The sequence below is a fragment of the Pseudophryne corroboree genome, unplaced genomic scaffold (genome assembly GCF_028390025.1).
Source record: "Pseudophryne corroboree isolate aPseCor3 unplaced genomic scaffold, aPseCor3.hap2 scaffold_665, whole genome shotgun sequence".
NCBI lineage: Eukaryota > Metazoa > Chordata > Amphibia > Anura > Myobatrachidae > Pseudophryne > Pseudophryne corroboree.
Genome location: NW_026970252.1, coordinates 124,769 through 151,943, shown reverse-complemented (window position 1 = coordinate 151,943; position 27,175 = coordinate 124,769). Strand labels below are relative to the sequence as shown.

General features: G+C 44.5%; 2 protein-coding genes across 4 annotated transcripts in view; one reads left to right on the top strand and one right to left on the bottom strand.

The window, feature by feature from the left end:
- The window catches only part of LOC135037057 (oocyte zinc finger protein XlCOF7.1-like), a 69,035-nt gene extending 68,593 nt beyond the window's left edge, over positions 1–442 (bottom strand). Inside the window, exon 1 of the mRNA XM_063954508.1 lies at positions 230–442. The gene's annotated coding sequence lies outside the window, so the exon portion shown is untranslated. The remainder of the gene's footprint in view (positions 1–229) is intronic.
- LOC135037056 (gastrula zinc finger protein XlCGF57.1-like) lies at positions 352–27,175 on the top strand. 3 transcript variants are annotated; one of them, XM_063954507.1, is made up of 6 exons: positions 352–689; positions 7,922–8,099; positions 9,736–9,814; positions 9,936–10,037; positions 10,317–10,706; positions 23,161–27,175. In XM_063954507.1, the coding sequence occupies exons 3-6, from the start codon at positions 9,781–9,783 to the stop codon at positions 24,573–24,575; spliced, it is 1,941 nt and encodes a 646-aa protein (XP_063810577.1). In that variant the 5' UTR covers positions 352–689; positions 7,922–8,099; positions 9,736–9,780; the 3' UTR covers positions 24,576–27,175. The 3 variants fall into 3 exon arrangements, with proteins under 3 accessions (XP_063810577.1, XP_063810575.1, XP_063810576.1); XM_063954505.1 differs by having other exon boundaries at positions 23,158–27,175; XM_063954506.1 differs by lacking the exon at positions 352–689 and adding an exon at positions 7,252–7,377 and having other exon boundaries at positions 23,158–27,175.

Sequence of the window (27,175 nt, the reverse complement as noted above, 5' to 3'; positions counted from 1 at the left end):
TGCAGATAGGTACAGGGCGGTCCTGGGGCATTAGGGGGCACATTACTAGCTATGGCACCGCGCTGTGTAACAAATGTAAGCAGTCTGTGCGTGCAATGCCAGAGACAGACGGCACTATAACAAGGCACCAGAGACTACTCCCCCTGTAGTACAGCAACCTGACACCAGAGCTGCTCAGCCTATAGAATAATAATAATAATAATAATAATAATAATAATAATATCATTACCTGCTGCCAGACACAGCAATGGCTGCTCTCTGCTCCTGCTGCCTTGTGGGAATGATAGAAGGAAGGCGGAACTCAGACCAGTGGAAAATGGCCGCCGCTCCTGACGTCACTACACGGCCAGGGAACCTATTGCTACTGCTGGCGGACTGGTCTACAAGAAAATGGCCGCCGCTCCTGACGTCACTACATGACCAGGGAACCTATTGCTGCTGCAGCTGCCGGACTGGCCTACAAGAAAATCGTCGCCGGCCTCCTGCACAGAGGACATGTATGGCATTAGTCTTTAAGGAGGGCGGTGCTGTGGCCGGGATGTATGAGGCCAGTCATCAGGAAGTAGCCTATGCCAATCATACCCTACTTCCGGGCTGTGCGTTCCACCTTACTTCCGGTCATTGAGTTCCACACACAGGAAGTGAGTTTCCATCGGTTGCTGCAGCCTCCCAGTGTCCGTCGAGATCAGGTAATGGCGTCTTATTATACAGGGGGAGCAGCCTGTGGTGTCCTGCTAGTATTATTATACAGGGAGAACAGCTTGTGGTGTCCTGCTAGTATTATTGTACATGGGGAGCTGACTGTGGTGTCCTATTTGTATTATTATACATGGGGTGAGCAGCGTGTGGTGTCTTGTTAGCTTTATTATACATGGGGAACAGACTGTGGTGTCCTGTTAGTATTATTGTACAGGGGGAGCAGCATGTGGTGTTGTGTTAGTATTATTATACAGGGAGAGCGGCCTGTGGGGTCCTATTAGTAGTATTATACAGGAGGAGCAGCCTGTGGTGTCCTGTTATTAATATTATAGAGGGGAAGCTGCCTGGGTAGTCCTGCTGTAGTTATTATTATTTATTATTATACAGGGGGAGCCGCCTTTGGTGTCCTATTATTATTATTATTATACAGGGGGAGCGACCTTTGGTGTCCTGATGTTGTTATTATTATTATTATTATACAGCGGTGAGCAGCATGTGGTGTCCTGTTAGTATTATTGTACAGGGGGAGCAGCCTGTGGTGTTCTGTTAGTATTATTATACAGGGAGAGCGACCTGTGGGGTCCTGTTAGTAGTAGTATACAGGAGGAGCAGCCTGTGGTGTCCTGTTATTAATATTATAGAGGGGGAGCAGCCTGTGGTGTCCTGTTGTAGTTATTATTATTTATTATTATACAGGGGGGCCGGCCTTTGGTGTCCTGTTATTATTATTATTATTATTATTATACATGGGTGAGCAGCGTGTGGTGTCTTGTTAGCATTATTATACGTGGGGAGCAGCCTGTGGTGTCCTGTTAGCATTATTATACGTGGGGAGCAGCCTGTGGTGTCCTGTTAGTGTTATTATACAGGGTGAGCAGCGTGGTGTCTTGTTAGTATTATACAGGCGGAGCAGCGTGTGGTGTCCTGTTAGTATTATTATTATACAGGGGAAGCAGGCTGTGGTGTCATGTTAGTATTATTATTCAGGGGAGCAGCCTGTGGTGTCCAGTTAGTATTATTATTATACAGGGAGAGCAGCATGTGGTGTCCTGTTAGTATTATTATTATACAGGGGAGGCAGCCTGTGGTGTCCTGTTAGTATTATTGTACAGGGGAGGCAGCCTGTGGTGTCCTGTTAGTATTATTAAACATTGGGAGCAGCCTGTGGTGTCCTGTTAGTAGTATTATACATGGGGAACAGCCTGTGGTGTCCTGTTAGCATTATTATACGTGGGGAGCAGCCTGTGGTGTCCTGTTAGTATTATTATACATGGGGTGAGCAGCGTGTGGTGTCCTGTTAGTATTATTATTATACAGGAGAAGCCGACTGTGGTGTCATGTTAGTATTATTATACAGGGGAGCAGCCTGTAATGTCCTGTTAGTATTATTATACAGGGGGAGCAGCCTGTGGTGTTCCGTTACTATTATTATACAGGGAGAGCGGCCTGTGGGGTCCTGTTAGTAGTATTATACAGGAGGAGCAGCCTGTGGTGTCCTGTTATTAATATTATAGAGGGGGAGCAGCCTGTGGTGTCCTGTTGTAGTTATTATTATTTATTATTATACAGGGGCAGCGGCCTTTGGTGTCCTATTATTATTATACATGGGTGAGCAGCGTGTGGTGTCTTGTTAGCATTATTATACGTGGGGAGCAGCCTGTGGTGTCCTGTTAGCATTATTGTACAGGGGAGGCAGCCTGTGGTGTCCTGTTAGTATTATTGTACAGGGAGGCAGCCTGTGGTGTCCTGTTAGTATTATTATACGTGGGGAGCATCCTGTGGTGTCCTGTTAGTATTATTATACGTGGGGAGCAGCCTGTGGTGTCCTGTTAATATTATTATACATGGGAAGCAGATTGTGGTGTCCTGTTAGTATTATTATACAGGGGAGCAGCCTGTGGTGTCCTGTTATTATTATTATACATGGGAAGCAGACTGTGGTGTCCTGTTAGTATTATTATACATGGGAGCAGCCTGTGGTGTCCTGTTATTAATATTATACAGGGGGAGCAGCCTGTGGTGTCCTGTTGCAGTTATTATTATTATTTATTATTATACAGGGGGAGCGGCCTTTGGTGTCCTATTATTATTATTATTATTATTATAATACAGGGGGAGCAGCCTTTGGTGTCCTGTTATTATTATACAGGGGTGAGCAGCATGTGGTGTCTTGTTAGTATTATTATACATGGGGAACAGACTGTGGTGTCCTGTTAGTAGTATTATACAGGAGGAGCAGCCTGTGGTGTCCTGTTATTAATATCATAAAGGGGGAGCAGCCTGTGGTGTCCAGTTGTAGTTATTTATTATTATTATTATTATTATACAGGCGGGCGGCCTTTGGTGTCCTGTTATTATTCTTATTATACAGGGGTGAGCAGCGTGTGCTGTCTTGTTAGCATTATTATACGTGGGTAGCAGCCTGTGGTGTCCTGTTAGAATTATTATACATGGGGAGCAGACTGTGGTGTCCTGTTAGTAGTATTATACAGGGAGAGCAGCCTGTGGTGTCCTGTTAGTATTATTATTATACAGGGGAGGCAGCCTGTGGTGTCCTGTTAGTATTATTGTACAGGGGAGGCAGCCTGTGGTGTCCTGTTAGTAGTATTATACATGGGGAGAAGCGTGTGGTGTCTTGTTAGTATTATTATACATGGGGAGCAGCCTGTGGTGTCCTGTTAGTATTATTATACAGGAGGAGCAGCCAGTGGTGTCCTGTTATTATACAGGGGGAGCAGCCTGTGGTGTCCTGTTGCAGTTATTATTATTATTTATTATTATACAGGGGGAGCGGCCTTTGGTGTCCTGTTGTTGTTGTTATTATTATTATTATACAGGGGGAGCAGCCTTTTGTGTCCTGATGTCGTTGTTGTTGTTGTTATTATTATTATTATACAGGGGTGAGCAGCATGTGGTGTCTTGTTAGTATTATTATACATGGGGAGCAGCCTGTAGTGTCCTGTTGGTATTATTATACAGGGTGAGCAGCGTGTGGTGTCTTGTTAGTATTATACAGGCGGAGCAGCCTGTGGTGTCCTGTTAGTATTATTATTATACAGGGGAAGCAGAATGTTGTGTCATGTTAGTATTATTATACAGGGGAGCAGCCTGTGGTGTCCTGTTAGTACTATTATACAGGGGGAGCAGCCTGTGGGGTTCTGTTATTAATATTATATAGGGAAAGCAGCCTGTGGTGTCCTGTTGTAGTTATTATTATTTATTATTATACAGGGGTAGCGGCCTTTGGTGTCCTGTTATTATTATTATACAGGGGTGTGCAGCGTGTGGTGTCTTGTTAGTATTATTATACATGGGGAGCAGACTGTGGTGTCCTGTTAGTATTATTATACATGGGGAGCAGACTGTGGTGTCCTTTTAGTATTATTATAATTATACAGGGGAGGCAGCCTGTGGTGTCCTGTTAGTATTATTGTACAGGGGAGGCAGTCTGTGGTGTCCTGTTAGTATTATTATACATGGGGAGCAGCCTGTGGTGTCCTGTTAGTATTATTATACATGGGGAGCAGCCTGTGGTATCCTGTTAGTATTATTATACAGGGGAGCAGCCTGTGGTGTTCTGTTAGTATTATACAGGGGGAGCAGCCTGTTGTGTCCTGTTAGTAGTAGTATACAGGGAGTGCGGCCTGTGGGGTCCTGTTAGTATTATTATACAGGAGGAGCATCCTGTGGATTCCTGTTAATAATATTATAAAGGGGGAGCAGTCTGTGGTGTCCTGTTGCAGTTATTATTATCATTTATTATACAGGGGGAGCGGCCTTTGATGTCCTATTATTATTATTATACAGGGGAACGGCCTTTGGTGTCCTGATGTTATTATTATACATGGGGAGCAGACTGTGGTGTCCTATTAGTATTATTATACATGGGGTGAGCAGCGTGTGGTGTCTTGTTAGCATTATTATACGTGGGGAGCAGCCTGTGATGTCCTGTTAGTATTATTGTACAGGGGGAGCAGCCTGTGGTGTTCTGTTTGTATTATTATACAGGGAGAGCGGCCTGTGGGGTCCTGTTAGTAGTATTATACAGGAGGAGCAGCCTGTGGTGTCCTGTTATTAATATTATAAAGGGGGAGCAACCTGTGGTGTTCTGTTGTAGTTATTATTATTTATTATTATTATACAGGGGGGGCGGTCTTTGGTGTCCTGTTATTATTATTATTATTATTATTATACAGGGGTGAGCAGCGTATGGTGTCTTGTTAGCATTATTATACGTGGGGAGCAGCCTGTGGTGTCCTTTTGGTATTATTATACATGGGGAGCAGCCTGTGGTGTCCTGTTAGTATTATTATACATGGGGAGCAGCCTGTGGTGTCCTGTTAGTATTATTTTACAGGGGAAGCAGACTGTGGGGTCCTGTTAGTATTATTCTACAGGAGGAGCAGCCTGTGGTGTCCTGTTATTAATATTATACATGAGGAGCAGACTGTGGTGTCCTATTAGTATTATTATACAGAGGTGAGCAGCGTGTGGTGTCTTGTTAGCATTATTATATGTTTGGGAGCAGCCTGTGGTTTCCTGTTAGTATTATTATACAAGGGGAACAGACTGTGGTGTCCTGTTAGTATTATTGTACAGGGGGGGCAGCCTGTGGTGTCCTGTTAGTATTATTATTATACAGGGGAAGCAGACTGTGGTGTCCTTTTAGTATTATTATTCAGGGGGAGCAGCCTGTGGTGTTCTGTTAGTATTATTATACAGGGAGAGCGGCCTGTGGGGTCCTGTTAGTAGTATTATACAGGAGGAGGAGCCTGTGGTGTCCTGTTATTAATATTATACATGGAGAGCAGCCTGTGGTGTCCTGTTGTTATTATTATTTATTATTATACAGGGGGGCGGCCTTGGTGTCCTGTTATTATTATTATACAGTGGTGAGCAGCGTGTGGTGTCTTGTTAGCATTATTATACATGGGGAGCAGCCTGTGGTGTCCTGTTAGTATTATTATACAGGGGGAGCAGCCTGTGGTGTCCTGTTAGTATTATTATACATGGGAAGCAGACTGTGGTGTCCTGTTAGTATTAATATACAGGGGAGCAGCCTGTGGTGTCCTGTTAATATTATTATACATTGGAAGCAGATTGTGGTGTCCTGTTAGTATTATTATACAGGGAGAGCGCCCTGTGGGGTCCTGTTAGTAGTATTATACAGGAGGAGCAGCCTGTGGTGTCCTGTTATTAATATTATACAGGGGGAGCAGCCTGTGGTGTCCTGTTGCAGTTATTATAATTTATTATACTGGGGGAGCAGCCTTTGGTGTCCTGTTGTTGTTGTTATTATTATTATTATTATACAGGGGAGCAGCCTTTGGTGTCCTGTTATTATTATTATTATTATACAGGGGTGAGCAGCGTGTGGTGTCTTGTTAGTATTATTATCCATGGGGAGCAGCCTGTGGTGTCCTGTTAGTATTATTATACAGGGGGAGCAGCCTGTGGTGTCCTATTGTAGTTGTTGTTATTATTATTATTATTATTATTATTCAGGGGGGGTGGCGTTTGGTGTCCTGTTGTTGTTGTTATTATTATACAGTGGTGAGCAGCGTGTGGTGTCCTGTTAGTTATATTATACAGGGTGAGCAGCGTGTGGTGTCTTGTTAGTATTATACAGGCGGAGCAGCCTGTGGTGTGCTGTTAGTATTATTATACAGGGGGAGTGGCCTGTGGTGTCCGGTTACTATAGCAGCAGAGTAATAATAACAGTAATGAGTGGTCACCCTCCGCTGTACACCCAGATTTCCTACTTTAGTTCCCCTCTCCCCACATCTACACCCCGTCTGCTCTCCTGTGTACTCTCCCTGGTTATGAATCAAAGGATCGCCCTGCATAAGGTCGTCAGTCAATAGGTTGACAGCTATTGGTCGACATGCGGAAAAGGCCGACACAGTGAAAAAGGCCAACACGGGACAGGTCAACACATTAAACATTTTCTTCGTCACATGACCAGGAACCCCAATGATTGCACCGCGTCCCCTTGCATGGCTCGCTGCGCTTCCCAGGTTACTATTCCCAATCATAGTCCACGGGGGTCGTAAAGCATGAAAAAAATAAAAATAAACTATAAAAATGTGAAGTCGACCTTTTCCTGTGTCAACCTTTTTTATCATTTCCCAATAGTGGTGGACTTATTGACTGTCGCCCTACCATCCGGATCCCCTCTCCCCTCACCTCCCCCCCTATCTGTGTGACCTGGGTACTGTCAAAAATCCTCTCAAGTTCTGGAATAAATTTAATACAAAATCCCAACATCCCTAATTCATGTGTCTGTAACTGATTCCTGTGCAGCAACTGGCACCAAGTACGTGTCTGGGAGGACTAAGATCCCGGCCATGGGAGGAGCATTGGGGTAACATTATACAGTATAGCACTGTGTGACTCTGAGGAGCCTTATGGGGAACAGGAACCTCTGACAGATGCTGACCAGGGATCTATGGCTGGGTGGGGGGGGAGAGATGTCTTACTGGTCCCTCAGTTCTAAATATCTGTTATGTGTATTATATTTATTCCTAGACACTCCAGCTGTAAAGAACCAGAGTCTTTATCATATGTCACACGTTCTGTATTCTCACTGATTCACTCAGGAAGGACACAGACAAGAGTCGCATGACTGAGAAGATAATTAATATCACCCTGGAGATCATATATCTGCTGACTGGGGAGGTGAGGGGATCTGGGAGCGTCACAGTGACATCACTTATATCTATAGTAATAATACAGGACATGACTGGGCAGGTGAGGGGATCTGGGAGTGTCACAGTGACATCACTCATATCTAGTAATAATACAGGGACATGACTGGGGAGGCGAGGGGATCTGGGAGTGTCACAGTGACATCACTTACATCTATAGTAATAATACAGGGACATGACTGGGGAGGTGAGTGGATCTGGGAGTGTCACAGTGACATCATATATCTATAGTAATAATACAGAGACATGACTGGGGAGGTGAGGGGATCTGGGAGCATCACAGTGACATCACTTATATCTATAGTAATAATACAGGAACATGACTGGGGAGGTGAGAGGATCTGGGAGTGTCACAGTGACATCACTTCTATCTATAGTAATAATACAGGGACATGACTGGAGAGGTGATGGGATCTGGGAGCGTCACAGTGACATCACTTCTATCTATAGTAATAATACAAAGACATGAATGGGGAGTTTGTCAACTTTTTATTGACGTCTCTCCCAATACACAGGGTTACACAGTAGTGAAGAAGACATCCACCCATCAGCCATTCCCGTGTGTCAGGAGGACTGAGCAGGACCCAGAACCCCATCACGGTGCCTCCACCTCACTCGCTTATACGCGAGAGGCACAATGACCAGAAGATCCTGGAACTCACCAACAAGATCATTCAGCTACTGACTGGAGAGGTGACTGCTGGGAATGGGGCATTATACAGTAACACCAGGGGATGTGTCTGGGTGATGACTGGAGAGGTGACTGCTGGGAATGGGGCATTATACAGTAACACCAGGGGATGTGTCTGGGTGATGACTGGAGAGGTGACTGCTGGGAATGGGACATTATACAGTAACACCAGGGGACGTGTCTGGGTGATGACTGGAGAGGTGACTGCTGGGAATGGGCATTACACAGTAACACCAGGGGACGTCTCTGGGTGATGACTGGAGAGGTGACTGCTGTGAATGGGACATTATACAGTAACACCAGGGGACGTGTCTGGGTGATGACTGGAGAGGTGACTACTGGGAATGGGCATTACACAGTAACACCAGGGGACGTCTCTGGGTGATGACTGGAGAGGTGACTGCTGGGTATAGGACATAATACAGTAACACCAGGGGATGTGTCTGGGTGATGACTGGAGAGGTGACTGCTGGGAATGGGACATTATACAGTAACACCAGGGGACGTGTCTGGGTGATGACTGGAGAGGTGACTGCTGGGAATGGGCATTACACAGTAACACCAGGGGACGTCTCTGGGTGATGACTGGAGAGGTGACTGCTGGGTATAGGACATAATACAGTAACACCAGGGGATGTGTCTGGGTGATGACTGGAGAGGTGACTGCTGGGAATGGGACATTATACAGTAACACCAGGGGACGTGTCTGGGTGATGACTGGAGAGGTGACTGCTGGGTATAGGACATAATACAGTAACACCAGGGGATGTGTCTGGGTGATGACTGGAGAGGTGACTGCTGGGAATGGGACATTATACAGTAACAGCAGGGGACGTCTCTGGGTGATGACTGGAGAGGTGACTGCTGGGAATGGGGCATTATTGAGTAACACCAGGGGATGTGTCTGGGTGATGACTGGAGAGGTGACTGCTGGGAATGGGACATTATACAGTAACACCAGGGGTCGTGTCTGGGTGATGACTGGAGAGGTGACTGCTGGGAATGGGACATTATACAGTAACACCAGGGGACGTGTCTGGGTGATGACTGGAGAGGTGACTGCTGGGAATGGGCATTACACAGTAACACCAGGGGACGTCTCTGGGTGATGACTGGAGAGGTGACTGCTGGGTATAGGACATAATACAGTAACACCAGGGGATGTGTCTGGGTGATGACTGGAGAGGTGACTGCTGGGAATGGGACATTATACAGTAACACCAGGGGACGTGTCTGGGTGATGACTGGAGAGGTGACTGCTGGGTATAGGACATAATACAGTAACACCAGGGGATGTGTCTGGGTGATGACTGGAGAGGTGACTGCTGGGAATGGGACATTATACAGTAACAGCAGGGGACGTCTCTGGGTGATGACTGGAGAGGTGACTGCTGGGAATGGGGCATTATTGAGTAACACCAGGGGATGTGTCTGGGTGATGACTGGAGAGGTGACTGCTGGGAATGGGACATTATACAGTAACACCAGGGGTCGTGTCTGGGTGATGACTGGAGAGGTGACTGCTGGGAATGGGACATTATACAGTAACACCAGGGGACGTGTCTGGGTGATAACTGTATTACTGTGTGTCAGGTTTATGTAAGGTGTCAGGATGTCACTGTCTATGTCTCCATGCAGGAGGGGGAGTATATAGAGGAACACAGGGGTCTGTACAAGGACGTGATGATGGAGAATCACCGGCCCCTTGCATCACTGGGTAAGAGGAGACTGTCATGTATTGTACAGGGGAGAGCAGGTATGGAGGCCCCCTATATATATATACATCATCTGATAATCACATATATACACTGTACTCAGTCACTGTGTGTCTCCTACAGATGGACCCAGTAATAGAGATACCCCAGAGAGATGTCCCCGTCATCTATATTCCCAGAATTGTACAAAGGAGAATCACAGAATCCCACAGGAGGATCAGGTAGGTGGGAGGAATACGTATGATTTACATGCGTCCGGGACACCGGACGCCAGTATACTGACAGCGGCATCCTGGCCACTAATATGCCAGCAGCGGGGAGAGCGCTAGAAAGCCTCATGCGGGCTCGTCACGCTGCGGGTACGGTAGCTGGCTACGCTCGCAACAAGTTATATCCCTTTATGGGTGTTGTGGACTGTCAGTATATGTAGCTATAGTAGTGTAGCTGTGTTTTATGCACTGATATTATACTATCATTATAGTGTTTTGATTTTATTTTAGGTAGAACGTCTGTCTGATATTAAAACAGAAGATATAGAGGGAGAAGAGACGTATGTGACTGATATGAAGGCAGAAGATACAGAGGGAGAAGAAGAGACGTATGTGACTGATATGAAGGCAGAAGATATAGAAGGAGAAGAAGAGATGTATGTGACTGATATAAAGGCAGAAGATATAGAGGGAGAAGAAGAGACGTATGTGACTGATATGAAGGCAGTAGATATAGAGGGAGAAGAGGGGTATGTGACTGATATGAAGGCAGAAGATATAGAGGGAGAAGAAGAGACGTATGTGACTGATATGAAGGCAGAAGCTATAGAGGGAGAAGAAGAGACGTGTATGAGGGGTGATCAGCAGTGTAAGGAGGAAGAAATCCCTACAGATATCAGCAAAGGTGAGTAATAATCACTTATTACATATTCTCCTTGCGCAGTCACTACAGCAATCTCTTATACTACACCATCCTCTATCACATCATGTCACTGTGTGCTACCAGCGGCCATGCTGTGTACTAAAAAAATAAAATGTGCATGTATATATGTATATATATATATATAGAGAGAGAGAGAGAGAGAGAGCGTTTCAAAAAGGAATAAATCAGTGTGCTTCTCCCATTCCAATATTTCTATACCCTGATGTAGTCCACAGGGTTCCATGAAGTCCAATGTAGGCTTTATAGCCTCAATCTCACACACTCCACTTCTTTGGGCGGCTGCTCAGTTGCTACTAGGTAGATAGCCAAAGAATCTGTGAACAAGAGGGAGAGGAACAAGCGCCTATGGTGTAGTAATTCTTTTCAGGGTGCCCACACCTACCAATAAAACACTGCGTACCAGATTGTGACTAGAATTACAGCATATCAATCCACTGCTTCATATACTAATATCCGGATATGATCGTAGCAGCAAATTTGTTAGCAGTTGGGCAAAAACCAACAAAATATCAGCAAAATATTTTAGTGCATATAATAGCATTGCTGAACACTGACCTTAAACTGTTCGCCAAGATGGTGGCAAATAGGATCGCCCCTCTCCTGCCAAGTTTGATTAACCCGGATCAGGTGGGTTTTGTTCAGGGCAGGCAAGCATCAGATAACACACGTAGGGTTATTAACTTAATTGACCGTTGCCAGGTCTCTGGATGCAGAAGAGGCATTCGACAGGCTCCACTGGAACTACTTAAGGGTCACCCTGGGCCATTTTGGTTTTGCAGGTAGGATACTCGATTCTATATTGGCATTATACTCCTTGCCCTCGGCGTCGGTATTTACCAATGGGTGCAACTCCTCTATATTTAATATTACAAATGGGACCCGGCAGGGTTGCCCATTATCACCCCTTATTTTTGTACTAGCAGTGGAACCTCTGGCGGAACGAATTAGAGAGTCAGACTTAATTGTTGGCCCAGAAGTAGGGGGGTTGCAGCATAAAATCTGTCTTTTTGCGGATGATATCCTGGTGTGTCTTAAAGAGCCTGAAATGTCTCTACCTCATTTACATTCTCTTCTAGACTCATATGCAGCGGTTTCTTATTACAAACTGAACACCACTAAGACCGAGGCCCTCCCTCTGAATATCTCTGACGGCGCTATTAGTCGTCTAAAGAACGACTATAAGTATGCGTGGCAACTTAGATCGCTCAAATACCTGGGTGTTCATATATCCAGGGGGCGGGACTTAATAGGGTGCAACTATGACCCTCTTTATCGTACATTTGAATTGGCAATTAAAGACTGGATGATGCAGGAGGTCTCCTGGGTCGGACCGGTGGCAGCGGCGAAGATGGTCCTCTTACCAAAGTTGATGTATCTGTTTCGTACCATCCCAAGGTCTTTCCCCAGGGATGTTTGTAACAGATTCAATCGTCTATTAACTAAATATATTTGGGGGGGCTCGAAGCCGAGAATAGCGAAATCAACACTGACTGCACCTAAATGTGCAGGGGGTGTCGCGTATCCAGATCTGGAGAGATACCATATAGCTTGTTTACTTACGCAGGCTAGAGATTGGTTCACTCAAAGCAATTTCAAGCCGTGGGTGTCCCTGGAGCGAGACGCGATATCCCCCTTCACATTATCGGATATGCTATGGCTGCCCTCCAACTCAGTCCCAACCAGAGTTGCTGAATGCCCCGCTGTACACGCTACCCTGATGGTATGGAAAGAAGTGATTAGATCTCTCCCTCCTAGTGCTATACCCTCCCCCCAGTTGTCCCTACTTGCTATAGCCCTTCTGATCCCAGATATGCAATTAAATCACTGGCGGGCCTTAGGTCTCACTACTTTAAAAGACGTCCTCCGGGACGGCGCCTTAGTCCCCTTCTCCCTACTGCAAGAACAGTTTCAGATCCCCAAACAGGACTTTCATAAATACCTACAATTGCGACATTGGCTTCAAAGCTGCTCCCCAAGTCGAGTCCCACTTACCGATCCCCCTAAACTACTGATGTCACTCCTTATACCCAGCGGCAATAGAGGAGGTATATCCCGATGGTACCAGCATCTAGTGACTGAGGCCCACCATGGGATCTTCCCTGCACAGTCCAAGTGGGAAAAAGATCTCCCCGCGGTCTTCACTGAAGAGATCTGGAGAGATATCTTTAAATCCTGTTTTAGAATTTAATGTGTAAATCATTGTGAAATGTATTACAAATTGGTTCATAGGGTATACTTAACGCCAGATCGTATGCACAAAATTTGGCCAGATGTCTCCGCTAGTTGCTGGAGAAATTGTGGGATGGTGGGAGATATTTTGCATATATTCTGGACGTGTCCGGTAATTCAGGTGTTCTGGAGGGAAGTGTTTCTATTCATTTCCCAAATATTGGGAGTGGTCCTCATGCCTGAACCCCTCGTGGCACTTTTCCATTATTATGGGAGGGAGATGTCAAGTGGAGATAGATACCTTTTAGGTCATATCCTTATAGCCTCCAAAGCCGCCATCGCCTCTAAATGGAAATCGGCGGTTGTTCCAATGATTTCTATGATAGAAAATAGAGTCCATCAACACTATGTGTTTGAAACAGCTCAGGGAAAATATTCCTCAGGTAATACCACTATTAGCAAGAAATGGATTAAATGGTCCCTATACAAGGAGGGTTCGAACCAGATGGGTGCCTCTTGGGCTTCAGTGGGTATTCCGGACCTATCCGTGCTCCACTCCCCGGCCCACTCTGGGCATTAATGAGACAAGTGAAGTAGACCCTGTGTTGTGGTTTCTTTTTTTTTTCACTATACTATGATCCCATTGATGTATTATGATATCCCTGATATGTACTCTCCCCCCCAATGTCTTTATTCGTTCTGTTATGTGTATGTCTCTTTACCCCCATCCACATTTTGGTTATCGATATATATGTACACGTATATGTAATCTGTGTGAAAACTCAATAAAAATTTAATATTAAAAAAAAAAAGAACATGCCTGGCCAACCTGTGGTTCTCCAGCTGTTGTGAACCTACACATCCCAGCATGCCCTGCCACTGTTTTAGCATTCCCTAATAGCAAAAGTGTGGCAGGGCATGATGGGACTTGTAGTTTCACAACAGCTGGAGAGCCACAGGTTGGCCAGGCCTGCATTAGAAGATGATCTGTCATTGGCGTCTAGAGAACAAAAGTCCCATATTGCACATATTAAACAAGCAGCTGTCTTTATGGAAGAAGCAGCCTTGGATATGGGTACTATAGCTCCTCAAGCACCAGCCTCCGCAGTAGCAGCATGCAGAGCTGTCTGGCTACGTACATGGAAGGCTGACTCAGAGTCCAAAAAAGGACTAGAGATTTTGCCTTTTACTGGAGATATTCTTTTTGGTAAAGAGTTAAACAATATTCTGGCGTCAGAAGCAGACTCTAAGAAAGTGAAGTTTCCTTCTACCTACAAGTCTAAACCTAGGTTTCCAGCTTTTCAGTCCTTTTGGACCCAAGGAAAAGCGAAAGGAAAGGGTTACGGCAAACAGTCCCGATCGGATAAGTCTGTAAAGAGTAAAAAGCATTGGGCTACCAGAGGGCCTTCTTCCAAACCAGAAGATAAGCCATCAGCCTCTGTACATTGCTGCATTCATCTTTCCCTACTTTCCGGATGCACTGTACATTTGGTGCCTCGTTTTCATATGGAGACTTTACGTTCCATTATCTTGGACGTGGAGCCGGGGGATTTTATGGCATCCCTAGATATCCAGGATGCTTACCTGCGTGTACCTATAGCAGGGATGGGGAACTTTGGGCCCTCCAGCTGTTGTTGAACTACACATCCCTTCATGCCCTGCATCAGTTTTTGCATGGCCAAATAGCAAAAACTGTTGCAAGGCATGCTGGTATGTGTAGTTCAACAGCAGCTGGAAGGCCGAAGGTTCCCCATCCCTGACCTATAGCACCGTTCCATCAGTGCTATCTCAGGATTGCTATCCTCAGGCAACATTTTCAGTTTCAAGCCCTACCATTTGGACTGGCTACAGCTCCAAGAGTGTACACCAAAATGATGGTGGTGGTGGCGGCTTATCTCCGTCGTTAGGGGACAAGAATTTTCCCGTACCTGGGCGACCTGTTAATCCTGGCTCATTCCCAGGAAACTCTCCAGGGCCATCTGCAATTGACAATAGCCTGTTTACAAAGCCACGGCTGGCTCATAAATTGGGCGGTCAGCCTGGTTCCGTCTCAACGCATGACGCACCTGGAGGCTGTATTGGATTCCAGGCTTCAGAGACTTTTTCTACCTCTGAACAAAATATCCACAATACAGACAAGGATTCAGTAGCTACTACACAATCAAAGATTATCCATTCAGGCAGCAATGTGAGTGATGGGATCTATGGTGTCAACATTCGACATGGTGGAATATGCTCAATTCCACTCGAGGCCCCTTCAACGTCTGATTCTTTCCAGATGGAATGGACTACATCAGACGATAAAAACTCAGACTATGGTCTTTCCTCAGGAAGTAGGGAGGTCGTTGGCCTGATGGCTATAGACATCCCATCTGGACAAAGGGCGACCCTTTTGGATCTCTGAGTGGGGGCTTCTGACAACGGACGCCAGTCTTCAGGGTTGGGGAGCCGTGTCAAAAAAAAGTGCTGCTTCCAGGTGCAGTGGACAACGAAGAAAGTTGCCTGCCGATAAATATATTGGAACGTCGGCCCATATACTGTATATGGCATTCACTCAGGCAAAGGACATTCTTCAAGGAAAACCGGTTCAGATTCTCTTGAACAATGCGATGGCAGTAGTGTACCTCAATCATCAGGGAGGAACTCGAAGCCAAAAGGCAATGAAGGAGGTAAGCCGCACGTTAAGGTGGGCAGAACTTCATTATCCGGCCTTGTCCACAGTGTTTGTTCCGGGAATCCTAAACCGGGAAGCGGATTTTCTCAGTCGACGCGCTATTCCTGCAAACGAATTGGCCTTACACCCAGAGGTCTTCTAGATTCTGGTAAACAAGTGGGGGCTGCCAGAGATGGACCTCATGGCTTCTCGGCAGTACAACAAAGTTCCTGCATATGGGTCAAGGACAAAGGATCCCAAAGCGATCTTCGTGGGTTCTCTGTCAGTGAAATGGGACTTTCGTATGGCCTATGTGTTTTCACCAATCACCCTTTTGCCCAGGGTTATTCGGAAAGTCAAACAAGGAAAGGGCGCCATGATACTTATAGCTCCGGCATGGCCCAGAAGTCATTGGTACACAGATCTGCAGAGGCTGTCCGTGGATACTCTGTTTTTACTGCCTCAACGTCCAGATCTACTGTCTCGGGGTCCTTCTAAATACAAGCACATGGATTGTCTGTCTTTGACGGCGTGGCTCTTGAGACGTCCATTGTGAAAATCCTTTTGCTTTCAGAACAGGTAATTCATACAATGCTTAGAGCAAGGAAACCGTCCTCTGCTCACATTTATTAGCGGGTAAGCATATATTCAGTGGTGCAGTGCCAGGAAATTTGAACTTAGGTCTTTCAGAGTTTCCAGAGTCCTAGCATTCCTTCAAGCAGTTATGGACAAAGGTCTCCAGGTCGCTTCCTTGAGAGTTCATTGACTGTATGGTTTCAAAAGAAAGTTGCTAACCTACAGGATGTTTGCACTTTTTTCCAAGGAATACTTCACACCCAACCTCCTTTTGTTCCTCCTACAGCTCCTTGGGATCTAAATGTAGTCCTAAAGATGCTTCAAGTGGCCCCATTTGAAACACTGAGTCAAGTGAATCTTAAATGGTTGACAGCTAAGATTCTCTTTCTACTGGCTATTGCTTCAGCTAGAAGAGTTTCAGATTTAGGGGCATTGTTATATCGTCCTCCTTTTTTGATTTTTCATCCAGATAGAGCAGTTCTCAGAACCAAATCTGGATATCTTTCTAAGGTGGTCTCTAAGTTACACCTTAACGAAGAAATTGTAGTTCCGGCTTTCCAAGGGCCGGACCTTTATGTGGGAGATGCACCTTTAGACGTAGTCCGGACTTTAAGGATATACATGATTCGTACCAGTGCCATCCGAAAGACAGACACTCTCTTCATTCTTTATGGGTTCCATAAGCGAGGATGGCCTGCTGACAAGCAAACACTGGCGAGTTGGCTCAGAAGCTTATTCTCAAGCTGATCTCCCTGTTCCAGCTAATGTCTCTGCTCATTATACTCGTAAGGTAGGTCAATCTTGGGCAGCACGCCGTGGTGCCTCAGCTGAATGGATATGTAAGGCAGCCACATGGTCTTCCATTAACACATTCATATGATATTATGCCTTTGCCTCTCAGGACACTGCATTCAGGCGAAGGATTCTCCTGTCCAATCAGGAGCGTCCCCTCCACTAAATTTGCTTTGGGACATCCCAGTGTATATCCTGTGGATACTACTGTGGACCCTGCAGGAGAAATAAGTAGTTATTTTAGACTTGCCGTTGATAACTTTATTTCTCTGAAGTCCACAGTATCCACAGGGATTTCACCCTGACGCACCTGATTTGAGGATCCTTACACTTACTAACCTCTTCCTTCTTGTATGGAAGTGTGTATGTGGGTGTGTGTTCTTCTCGCCCGATAAGGGCTCTCTATGATGCTCCTGCCTTGAGCTTTGGACGATAACTAGAAAATAACCAGGAGGCGGGGATAAAGGATACTGTCCCATTGCATTCTGGGAGGCCAAAGGCTGTGATCGTTGGTGCCATTCCACTGACGCTACCTCATATCACAATGTATATCCTGTGGATACTGTGGTTTTCGGAGAAATAGAGTTATCGACGGTAAGTCTACCATAACTACTTATTTTTCAGAATAGCAGGGCCATATTTGGGTGAATATCACTGCTAAGGCGCTGTTTCGCATCACAATAAGCTTAGTAGGTAAGCCCCATTTGCATTGCACATTTCCTTTGCATAAAGCTGTAGCCATTGAGTGGAATAGACGCCTCTTGGCCAGCGTCCCAGAACAAATATCTGGAAATATCTACAGATTATCCAGGCACTGTGAAAGAGGAAGACAAAGTAGCACGTAGAATGCGTTCTGTAATATGAAAAAGTGTACCCTGTCCCTTGGTGCTTGGATAGGGGTCTGTTTGGACTTTGTGAGTCTATGGATCCTATCAATAAGAAGGTCCGCAGCAGAAGCCTTCGGTAAAAGTTTCTGAATGAGGTCCGTGGCATAGTCATAAAGCTCAGCATTTGTAACAGAATCCGGAATGCCCATTATTCTGACATTATTTCTCTGAGAGCATTCTTCTAAATCAGTGACTTTATCATGAATGGAGACCATGGGGTAAATTTACTAAGGTGGGAGATTTTTAGAACTGGTGATGTTGCCCATAGCAACCAATCAGATTATATCTATTATCTGCTAGAAGCAGCTAGATAAATGGTAAGTAGAATCTGATTGGTTGCCATGGGCAACATCACCAGTTCTAAAAATCTCCCACCTTAGTAAATTTACCCCCATGTCTTCCTGTAGGGTGTCATGTGCTAAATCAGGTCTTTCTGAGACGCATCAATCTCTTTCATCTCAGTCTGTACGAATGCCAATCTCACTAATATCGGACCTCAAAGCCTGAATATTAGAGTTAAGTTCTGAGGCTATTTCAGTCCTTAAATGTAGATAACATAGAATGTATAGAGCGTAGAGTAACAGAACCATCTAGAGTGTCTTAAGACGTCTTCAGCCATTACAGCTGGGCTGTGCGACTGACAAGAAGAAGCAGATGATGTTGTAGCGGTCTCGGAAGGACCACCTGAATTCGAGGTACCAAAGAGATGGATAGGTGGGGCTGATTTGGTACCTTTTAACCTTTTTTGGAGGCATGGTAAGCCGGCTACAAAGAGACAGACCTCTCAGATATAGGAAAATACCAACGATCTATAAATAAAAGGAGCAGTAGTACGCTGTCAGGAGGTTACATCAAGATGACTCCATTCAAAATGACATTCTTAGTCGGGGTGAAGGTAGTATCCAAGGCAAAATATCAAGTAAACATGATGTAATGCAACTCAAATAACACAGTAATGAGCGAGAAACTCCACTAGAGGTAAGCGTGATACAGACGTGAAGTACTCAGCACAGAGAGACACAAATGGCAAAATATATTCAGTGAATAAATCCACAAAATGATATACTGTGAGGGTGTAATCAGAGTGTAATGAGCTGTACTCAGACGATACTTGTTACTGGGCTCTGCATGTAGACTGAGAGGAAGTAGATTATAGTGGTACCATATACATAGAAGGTAGTTTCACCTCCAGGCAAATGCTTCAATGTAGTATAGTGACCCCGGGGCAGCCGTCAGGACACTTATTTAGCAGCTTATATCAATTTTATTGAAAGCAGAAGGCAAAGCATGTGATGGCTGTGCACCAGGATCCAAAATGGCAGCCACCTCACTTCCCAATATCGCCGCCGGGCTCCTGTGACTGTGGGCAGCCCGTTCTGTCCCCAGCAGTAGCGGGAGCTGTGCACCTGTGTGAGCGGGAGAGCAAGTGCTCCTGCCTGAGCAAAAGCGCCTCCAAGTCATGTGTCCGGAGCGTGCAGGAAAGACGGCGCACTTAGCCCCAGAATACAGCCCGTGGCTTCAGCGACGTCACTAGGCTGAGGCAGTGAACAATGCCCAGAGGGAGCTGAGTGAGCTGCTTTAGGGCAGGAAGAGTGGGGGACTTAATAGATTGGGTGTTGGTCCCAGCGGCGGCTGAGAGCTATCAGGTAGGGTAGATAAGAAGCCACTTAGTGAGGAGAGCTCCAGAAAGCACGTCTGGGTGGACTCAGGCCACGCCCCTCTTATTTATTATTTTATATACTTACAGGGTGACAGGTTTGGTACATCCCTGCAAAGGCAGATCCAATCTCTTTCTCATCAGACTCTGCTGTGTTCCCTGCACTCTCACTCAGATGTTCACTGCTTTCAGAAGCACACATATGAGAAGCAGAAGTATGGAGGCAGCTGTATAGATTCTGATATGTAATTCTCTGTATCATACCATACACACATCATCCTTATTACTATTGAGAGTATAGAGGTAAGGCACTGATGATGGGGGTGTAAGAGTGTAACCTAGCAGATGTATGATGATTGCAGGGTATTATATGGTGTATTGCATGTAAAGTACCTTGTTCCACACCTACATTGCTGTAGCAATATACCTTATAATAGGATTTTAATTACCTACCAGTAAGTCATTTTGTCGCAGTCCGTAGAGGATGCTGGAGTTCCATTTAGTACCATGGGGTATAGATGGGTCCCTTGGGAGCCATGTGCACTTTAAGAGTTTGATAGTGTGGGCTGGCTCCTCCCTACACAGATAGTGGTGAGATTACACCAGCTCACACATATGCTGAGAAAAGCCAAGCCAACTAGCTTGAAACGATTCAGCAACGGCTGAACAACAATACTTAACCAAGTAACAATGCAGTACTTAACCTTAACATTTAGTACCATGTGGATGTACCAAAGCTCCCAGTACGGGAGGGACAGTGCTGAGGTTCCTGCAGAACAGATTGACCAAGTATCGAACTTGTAGAACTTAGCAAACGTGTTCGACCCTAACCAAGTAACAATGCAGTACTTAACCAAGTAACAATGCAGGAAAATGAAGCCCAGCATCCTCTACGGACTACGAGAAAAGGATTCACCGGTAGGTAATTAAAATCCTATTTTCTCTTACGTCCTAGAGGATGCTGGGGTTCCATTTAGTACCATGGGGATGTACCAAAGCTCCCAATACGGGAGGGAGAGTGCTGAGGTTCCTGCAGAACAGATTGACCAAACTTTAGGTCCTCAGAGGCCAAAGTATCGAAATTGTAGAACTTAGCAACCGTGTTCGACCCTGACCAAGTAGCCGCTCGGTAAAAAGTTGTAAAGCCGAGACACCCAGGAAGAACCCGCTTTTTGAGTAGAGTGGGCCTTAACAGATTTTGGACACTACAGGCCTGCCGTAGAATAAGCATGCTGAATAGTAAACCTGATCCAGCGAGAAATCGTCTGCTTAGAAGCAGGACACCCAATCTTGTTGGGATCATAAAGGACAAATAGAGCGTCTGACTTCCTGTGACGAGACGTTCTCTTCACATAAATTTTCAAAGCCCTCACAACATCCAAGTACTTTGAGGTGATTGAGGAGTCAGTAGCCACTGGCACCACAATAGGTTGGTTGATATGAAAAGCTGATACAACCTTTGGAAGAAATTGCTGATGCTTTCTGAGCTCCGCTCTATCCTCATGGAAAATCAAGTAGGGGCTCTTGCATGACAATGCCCCCAATTCTGACACACGTTGAGCAGATGCCAATGCCAACAGTGTGACCGCCTTCCAAGTAAGAAACTTGACGTCCACTTCCTGTAAAGGCTCGAACCAATCCGATTGCAGTAACTGCAGCACCATATTAAGATCACAAGGTGCCGTAGGAGGCACAAAGGGTGGTTGGATGTGCAGAACCCCTTTTAAGAAAGTCTGAACCTCACGGAGGGCATCCAATTGTTTCTGGAAGAAAATGGACAAGGCCAAAATCTGTACCTTTATGGAGACCAAGCGTAGGTCCACATTCACGCCTGCTTGCAGAAAGAGGAGAAACTGTCCCAGTTGAAACTCCACCGTAGGAAATTTCTTGGATTCACACCAAGACACATACTTTTTCCAAATCCGATGGTAGTGTTTAGACGTTACTCCCTTTACTGGCCTGTATCATTTTTTATCAATTACCTTTTCCGGAATGCCCTTCTGAGCTATGGTCTGGCGTTCAACCTCCATGCGTAGCTGCGGTAAGTCTTGATAGGCGAATGGCCCTTTAGTAGAAGGCCCTCACGAAGAGGAAGAGGCCTCGGATCCTCCAGCAGTAATTCCAGAAGATCCGCGTACCAACCCCGTCTTGGCCAGTCCGGAGCAATGAGGATCGCCTGAACTTTTGTTCTATTTATTAGTTTGAGAATCCTTGGGATGGGTGGAAGTGGAGGGAACACATACACCGATTGGAACACCCACGGAGTTACCAGGGCGTCCACCGCCACTGCTTGTGGGTATCTCGACCTGGAACAGTACATCCAAAGCTTCTTGTTGAGGCGGGAGGCCATCATGTCTATCTGAGGTACACCTCATCGACTTGTTACCTCTGGGTGGAGGCCCCATTCTCCTGGATGGAGATCGTGTCTGCTGAGGAAGTCCGCTTCCCAGTTGTCCACTCCCGGTATGAAGAGAGGTATGCAGTGAGAAAATGGCGCTGGTGAGTTCTGGATCCACTCTGAGGAGAAGTCTCGCCCCCTATAATGGCGCATTCTCCCACACTTAGTTGATTATACTGGCCTGAGGTATTTTATAGCTAACAGCAGGATTATACCCTGATAGCTATAGTTGACCAGTGTAGGGTGATTGTGCTGGCCCAGGACACCCCTCACAGCATCGTACACAGTGTGCCACCAAGCCTTCCGGAGCACAGCCTGTCAGAGCTGCGCTCCCACTCTTGTACCGCCATTCCCGCCGGCGACCCACTTCCCGGGCCGCCGGCGCTGTACTCCCCACTCTTCATTCTTCTGGCTCTGTTGGGGGTGGCGGTCGTGCTGCGGGAGTGAGCGGTCGCCTTGTGGGCTTGAGATCAGCACCCTCAGGAGCTCAGTGTCCTGTCAGCGGAGATAGAGAACCATTAACTTCTAGAGTTGGTTTCTACTACTACCACCCCCCCCCAAGTCCCATGAAGCAGGAAGGCTGTTGCCAGCAGCCATCCTGTATCCTAATCTCTTAGAATAACAATAAAACTAGAAAAACACCTAGTAGCTCCCCTAGCTGTGACCGGTAGGTAGTCTGGTAGGAGGGGCATAGAGGGAGGAGCCAGCCCACACTGTGAAACTCTTAAAGTGCCCATGGCTCCCAAGGTACTAAATAACCCCAGCATCCTCTCGGACGTGAGAGAAATAAGGCTGAGTAACGCATGTACAGGCTTACCAGCGTATGAGCACACACATAAAGGAATGCTACCTTACCAATGTTTCCAGGAGTAACGTTAGGAGACATTTCTCTGATCCATCAGCCCATATGACTGATATTATTGTTCATCTAGAATCTCCAATTCATACTATATGTTCCCCATCCATAGTTTTACATTGGTGCTGACATAGGACTTGGCGAGTGACTACATCTCCATTTATACTTCATGGTTAGTTACCAGTACAAGAGAGATATATCTAAGTCTTGTTCTAATATCACATTTGTTATTGTGAGTGTTCTCAGGAGGGTGGACACAATGATAGCCTGAGACACAATATTATAAAGCCTTCATTAAAAGTAATGTTTTATTATACATACACATTTACAATTAAGTGTCCCAGAAAGTCGTCTTCTCCTATTGTTTACAAGATTAATATTGTTACAGAAAATGTCACATTTCCATAATGTATTTTATTTCCAGCAGATGGACACACAAGCAGGAACATCTCAGAAGGACATCTAATGTTATCCCCGGATTGTGAAAAAAAAGATAATGACAGTAGACCGGATTCTCCAGGAGATGATCCTATTACCTCAATTATACATCCAGCTCTATCATCTGGTCCCTCTGATCCTGGGAAATGTTCTCCTGATCACTCTGACATTGGTGCATCTGTTACAGCTCTGATAGTAGATACAGTGTTTCCCTGTTCTATAGATGCCAAATGTTTTACACAGAACACAAACCTTATTACCCATAAATCAGCTAAGGCAGGTGAGAGACTATTTCCATGTTCTGAGTGTGGTAAGTGTTTTCCATACAAATCAGATCTTGTTAATCATCAGAAATGTCACACAGGTGAGAAGCCATTTTCTTGCTTTGAGTGCGGGAAATGTTTTACCCTGAAATCAAATCTTGTTAGACATCAGAGAAGTCACACAAGTGAGAATCCATTTCCATGTTCTGAGTGTGGGAAAAGTTTTCCATACATATCAGATCTTGTTAATCATCAGAAATGTCACACAGGTGAGAAGCCATTTTCTTGCTCTGAGTGTGGGAAATGTTTTACATACAAATCAGCTCTTGTTAGACATGAGAGAAGACACAAAGGTGAGAAGCCAATGATCTGTTCTGAGTGTGGGAAATGTTTTGCATTCAAATCAGCTCTTGTTAGACATCAGAGAAGTCACACAGGTGAGAATCCATTTTCTTGCTCTGAGTGTGGAAAATGTTTTACACGGAAATCAGGTCTTGTTACACATCAACAAAGTCACACAGGTGAGAAGCCATTTTCCTGTTCTGAATGTGGGAAATGTTTTATAAGCAAATTATATCTTGGTAGACATCAGATAATTCACATAGGTGAGAATCCATTTTCTTGCTCTGAGTGCGGGAAATGTTTTACCCTGAAACATAATCTTGTTATACATCAGAGAAGTCACACAGGTGAGAATCCATTTTCTTGCTCTGAGTGCGGGAAATGTTTTACCCTGAAACATAATCTTGTTATACATCAGAGAAGTCACACAGGTGAGAAGCCATTTTCTTGCTCTGAGTGTGGGAAATGTTTTACACTGAAATCAAATCTTGATACACATCAGAGAAGTCACACAGGTGAGAGGCCATTTTCTTGCTCTGAGTGTGGGAAATGTTTTACCCTGAAATCAAATCTTGTTACACATCAGAGAAGTCACACAGGTGAGAGGCCATTTTCCTGTTCTGAATGTGGGAAATGTTTTATTAATAAATTACATCTTGTTAGACATCAGAGAAGTCACACAGGTGAGAAGCCATTTCCATGTTCTGAGTGTGGGAAATGTTTTACCCAGAAATCACAACTTGTTACACATCAGAGAAGTCACACAGGTGAGAGGCCATTTCCATGTTCTGAGAAATAAATCAGCTCTTGTCGCACACAATAGACATCACTCAGGTGAGGAACCATTCTTTTCTTCTGGAGTATACTTATCATTGCTATGTAACGTTCTTCAAGGTTCTTATCCTATCTCCCAAGTTTTTTGCAATACACGTGCTACCACTGGGTGAAACAGACGTCATGTCCTCGTTTACCACTGGTATGCCGATGACCGGTCTTTTGCTCTGGGTACTGAGAACCCAATACCAATCCTAAATGTCTAGCTGAGCTCCAGGTGTGGGTGACGCCAGTTGGCTTTGACTCCGTCCTAATGAAACAGTTCCATATGATAGAAGCTCACGACAAAGGGCAGGGCTACAGCTCAGCTTTGCTTACCAACCAGACTTACACTTGGGGGTTCAGAGTTACAAAATGCTGATCATGTGCAGAATCTTGGTGTCCTGGATGGTGGAGTGACACTTAGATATCAGGTATCAGCCACAATCAGATCCTTATCTGAGGAACATAGCCAGACCATAACGAAGACTACAAAGAAGACAAGATAACCCTGGTAGGAAGCACTCTTATCTGAGTTAACAAGATAGATTAATGTGTACTCATGAAAAAATTATAATCTTAAAATTACACATTTTATTAGATATGCCTTAAAAATTATTTTTCAACGTCCGTGTAAATTCACTGATGAGTATGTGATCTTTTGCGAAAATATGTTGAAAGATATGGTCTTATCTAAATGACCTCAGTCAGAACAATTAAATATGTTCTAGTCCGTCTGCGTAATAATTCCCTTACCATTGGTGTATGACTAAATCAAAATGTATCAAAAATTTGATAGTGTGACCATCATCTTTATCATTTATTTAGCCCATATATAAATTCTCAGGGCAATAATTTTGAATCATAGGTCACTTAATGGATTCTTTTCGGTTGGGTCACTTAGACACCAGTGTGTGGCCCAGTTAACGAGAAGTGTCTGTGAAGCCGTTTCTTAGAAATATAACGGACAAGGGCATGCCATCAATTGGACATGAAATGGTGCCACCTGTATGAAGAAATAAGGATATTTGGTTTGTGTCAGTTCGCACACATGCACAAGATGAAAGAGTACAAGGCACCCGTATTATAAAAACCCCCGTGTGTTCTATCTCAATTGATAACCCAAGGGGAAATAAATTTACCTTAGATATGGATCATAATCGCTGCTATGTAGACGTATGAGGTGCATGTGCCTCCATTCTTAGCAGTTGTCAAACATTCCACTTGCTGGGTTAAGGGAGGGATATGAGGTAGAAGTACTCAAAGGTGCTGAAAAAGATCCCAAAATTTAGAAGACCAACTAGTCTCAAGCCATTTCAAAAGGGTACCAACCACAAAACCAAAAATTGTGGGAACCTTCCCCTGTGGACACTGTAAAGCTTGCAAGTGGATCAAACAAACAGATACCATCATGGATCGTTTTGGTAAAAACATAAAATCCCAACATTACATTAACTGTAATACGGAAGCAGTAGTTTATTGCATATCATGTGAGTGCAACAAACGGAATGTGGGGATGACAAGTAGACCTTTCAAACAACGTATTCTAGAGCACATTGGCTCAATACGGAATGCCGTAAAGGATCTGGCAAATTTAAAAAAAATTGACTTCAGTTGCACGTCATTTCCATTATGAACATGACGGGTCTTGGCAAAATCTTAAAGTTTATGGCTTGGAACAAGTCAAGTTAGGAAACAGAGGAGGTGACAATGTCAACCAGTTATTACAAAGGGAATGTGAATGGACCTTTAAAATCGGGGCTCTCAACCCCGAGGGTTTAAATGAGAATATTAATTTTGGAGCTTTTCTTCCCAAATAATTTAGATACTACACAGTTCTTGTTTTTTAGTCTATTCACACAATTGAATGTGACTACAGCTTCAACTTAGCATTTTCACACACACTATTTCTCTCTCACAACTTTAATACATCAATGGAACATGGCATCATTTCACCTTTTTTCTCTAAACATTATCACGTTATTTATAATTTATTAGTTTGGCTCTATATAAACATTTCCTTAGATCACCGTATCACTTTCTAAAAAGTGACTAAACAGAATTATGGCATCTTCTCACATACTATCCCTTATGATCGTAATATATAATTTTATATATATATATATATATATACATATAATTTTTTTTGTAGAGTTATGCACGTAGTAAGTTTGGTATTAATTTACCTACTATGGTAATCATACAGATCACTGATTTTCTGAGAACTACACACACACCTCAACCTTTTTTCACAAGTTTTAGTGTACTCTACATAAATACGGAATCATTTTTCTGCAATGTGTCTGACAAAATATAACGTAGGACTCTGCACCACAATTTAATATTTGTGGTGTGAAGTCATGAATAACAGTATAAAGGGGTGCACAGACATATACACATATATATGTACATGCATATTTAAAGCTACCCCATCTATAATCAATATATAATTGCTCATGGGCAACAATCCCTTTAATTCTTCATATGTATTATTATTTTTTATTTTATAATATTATTCCTTTTCTCCTCTTTTTGTTCCAACGTATAATGTTATAATTCTAAATAAGACTGGTCAATAAAAGGATC

Excerpts from the sequence above, each read along its gene's own strand:
- LOC135037056 (XM_063954505.1), top strand. The coding sequence starts at position 9,781 with ATGATGGAGAATCACCGGCCCCTTGCATCACTGG. Across the intron at positions 10,038-10,316 it reads CCCACAGGAGGATCAGGTAG|AACGTCTGTCTGATATTAAA; the intron begins GTGGGAGGAATA and ends TATTTTAGGTAG. Across the intron at positions 10,707-23,157 it reads CCCTACAGATATCAGCAAAG|CAGATGGACACACAAGCAGG; the intron begins GTGAGTAATAAT and ends TTTTATTTCCAG.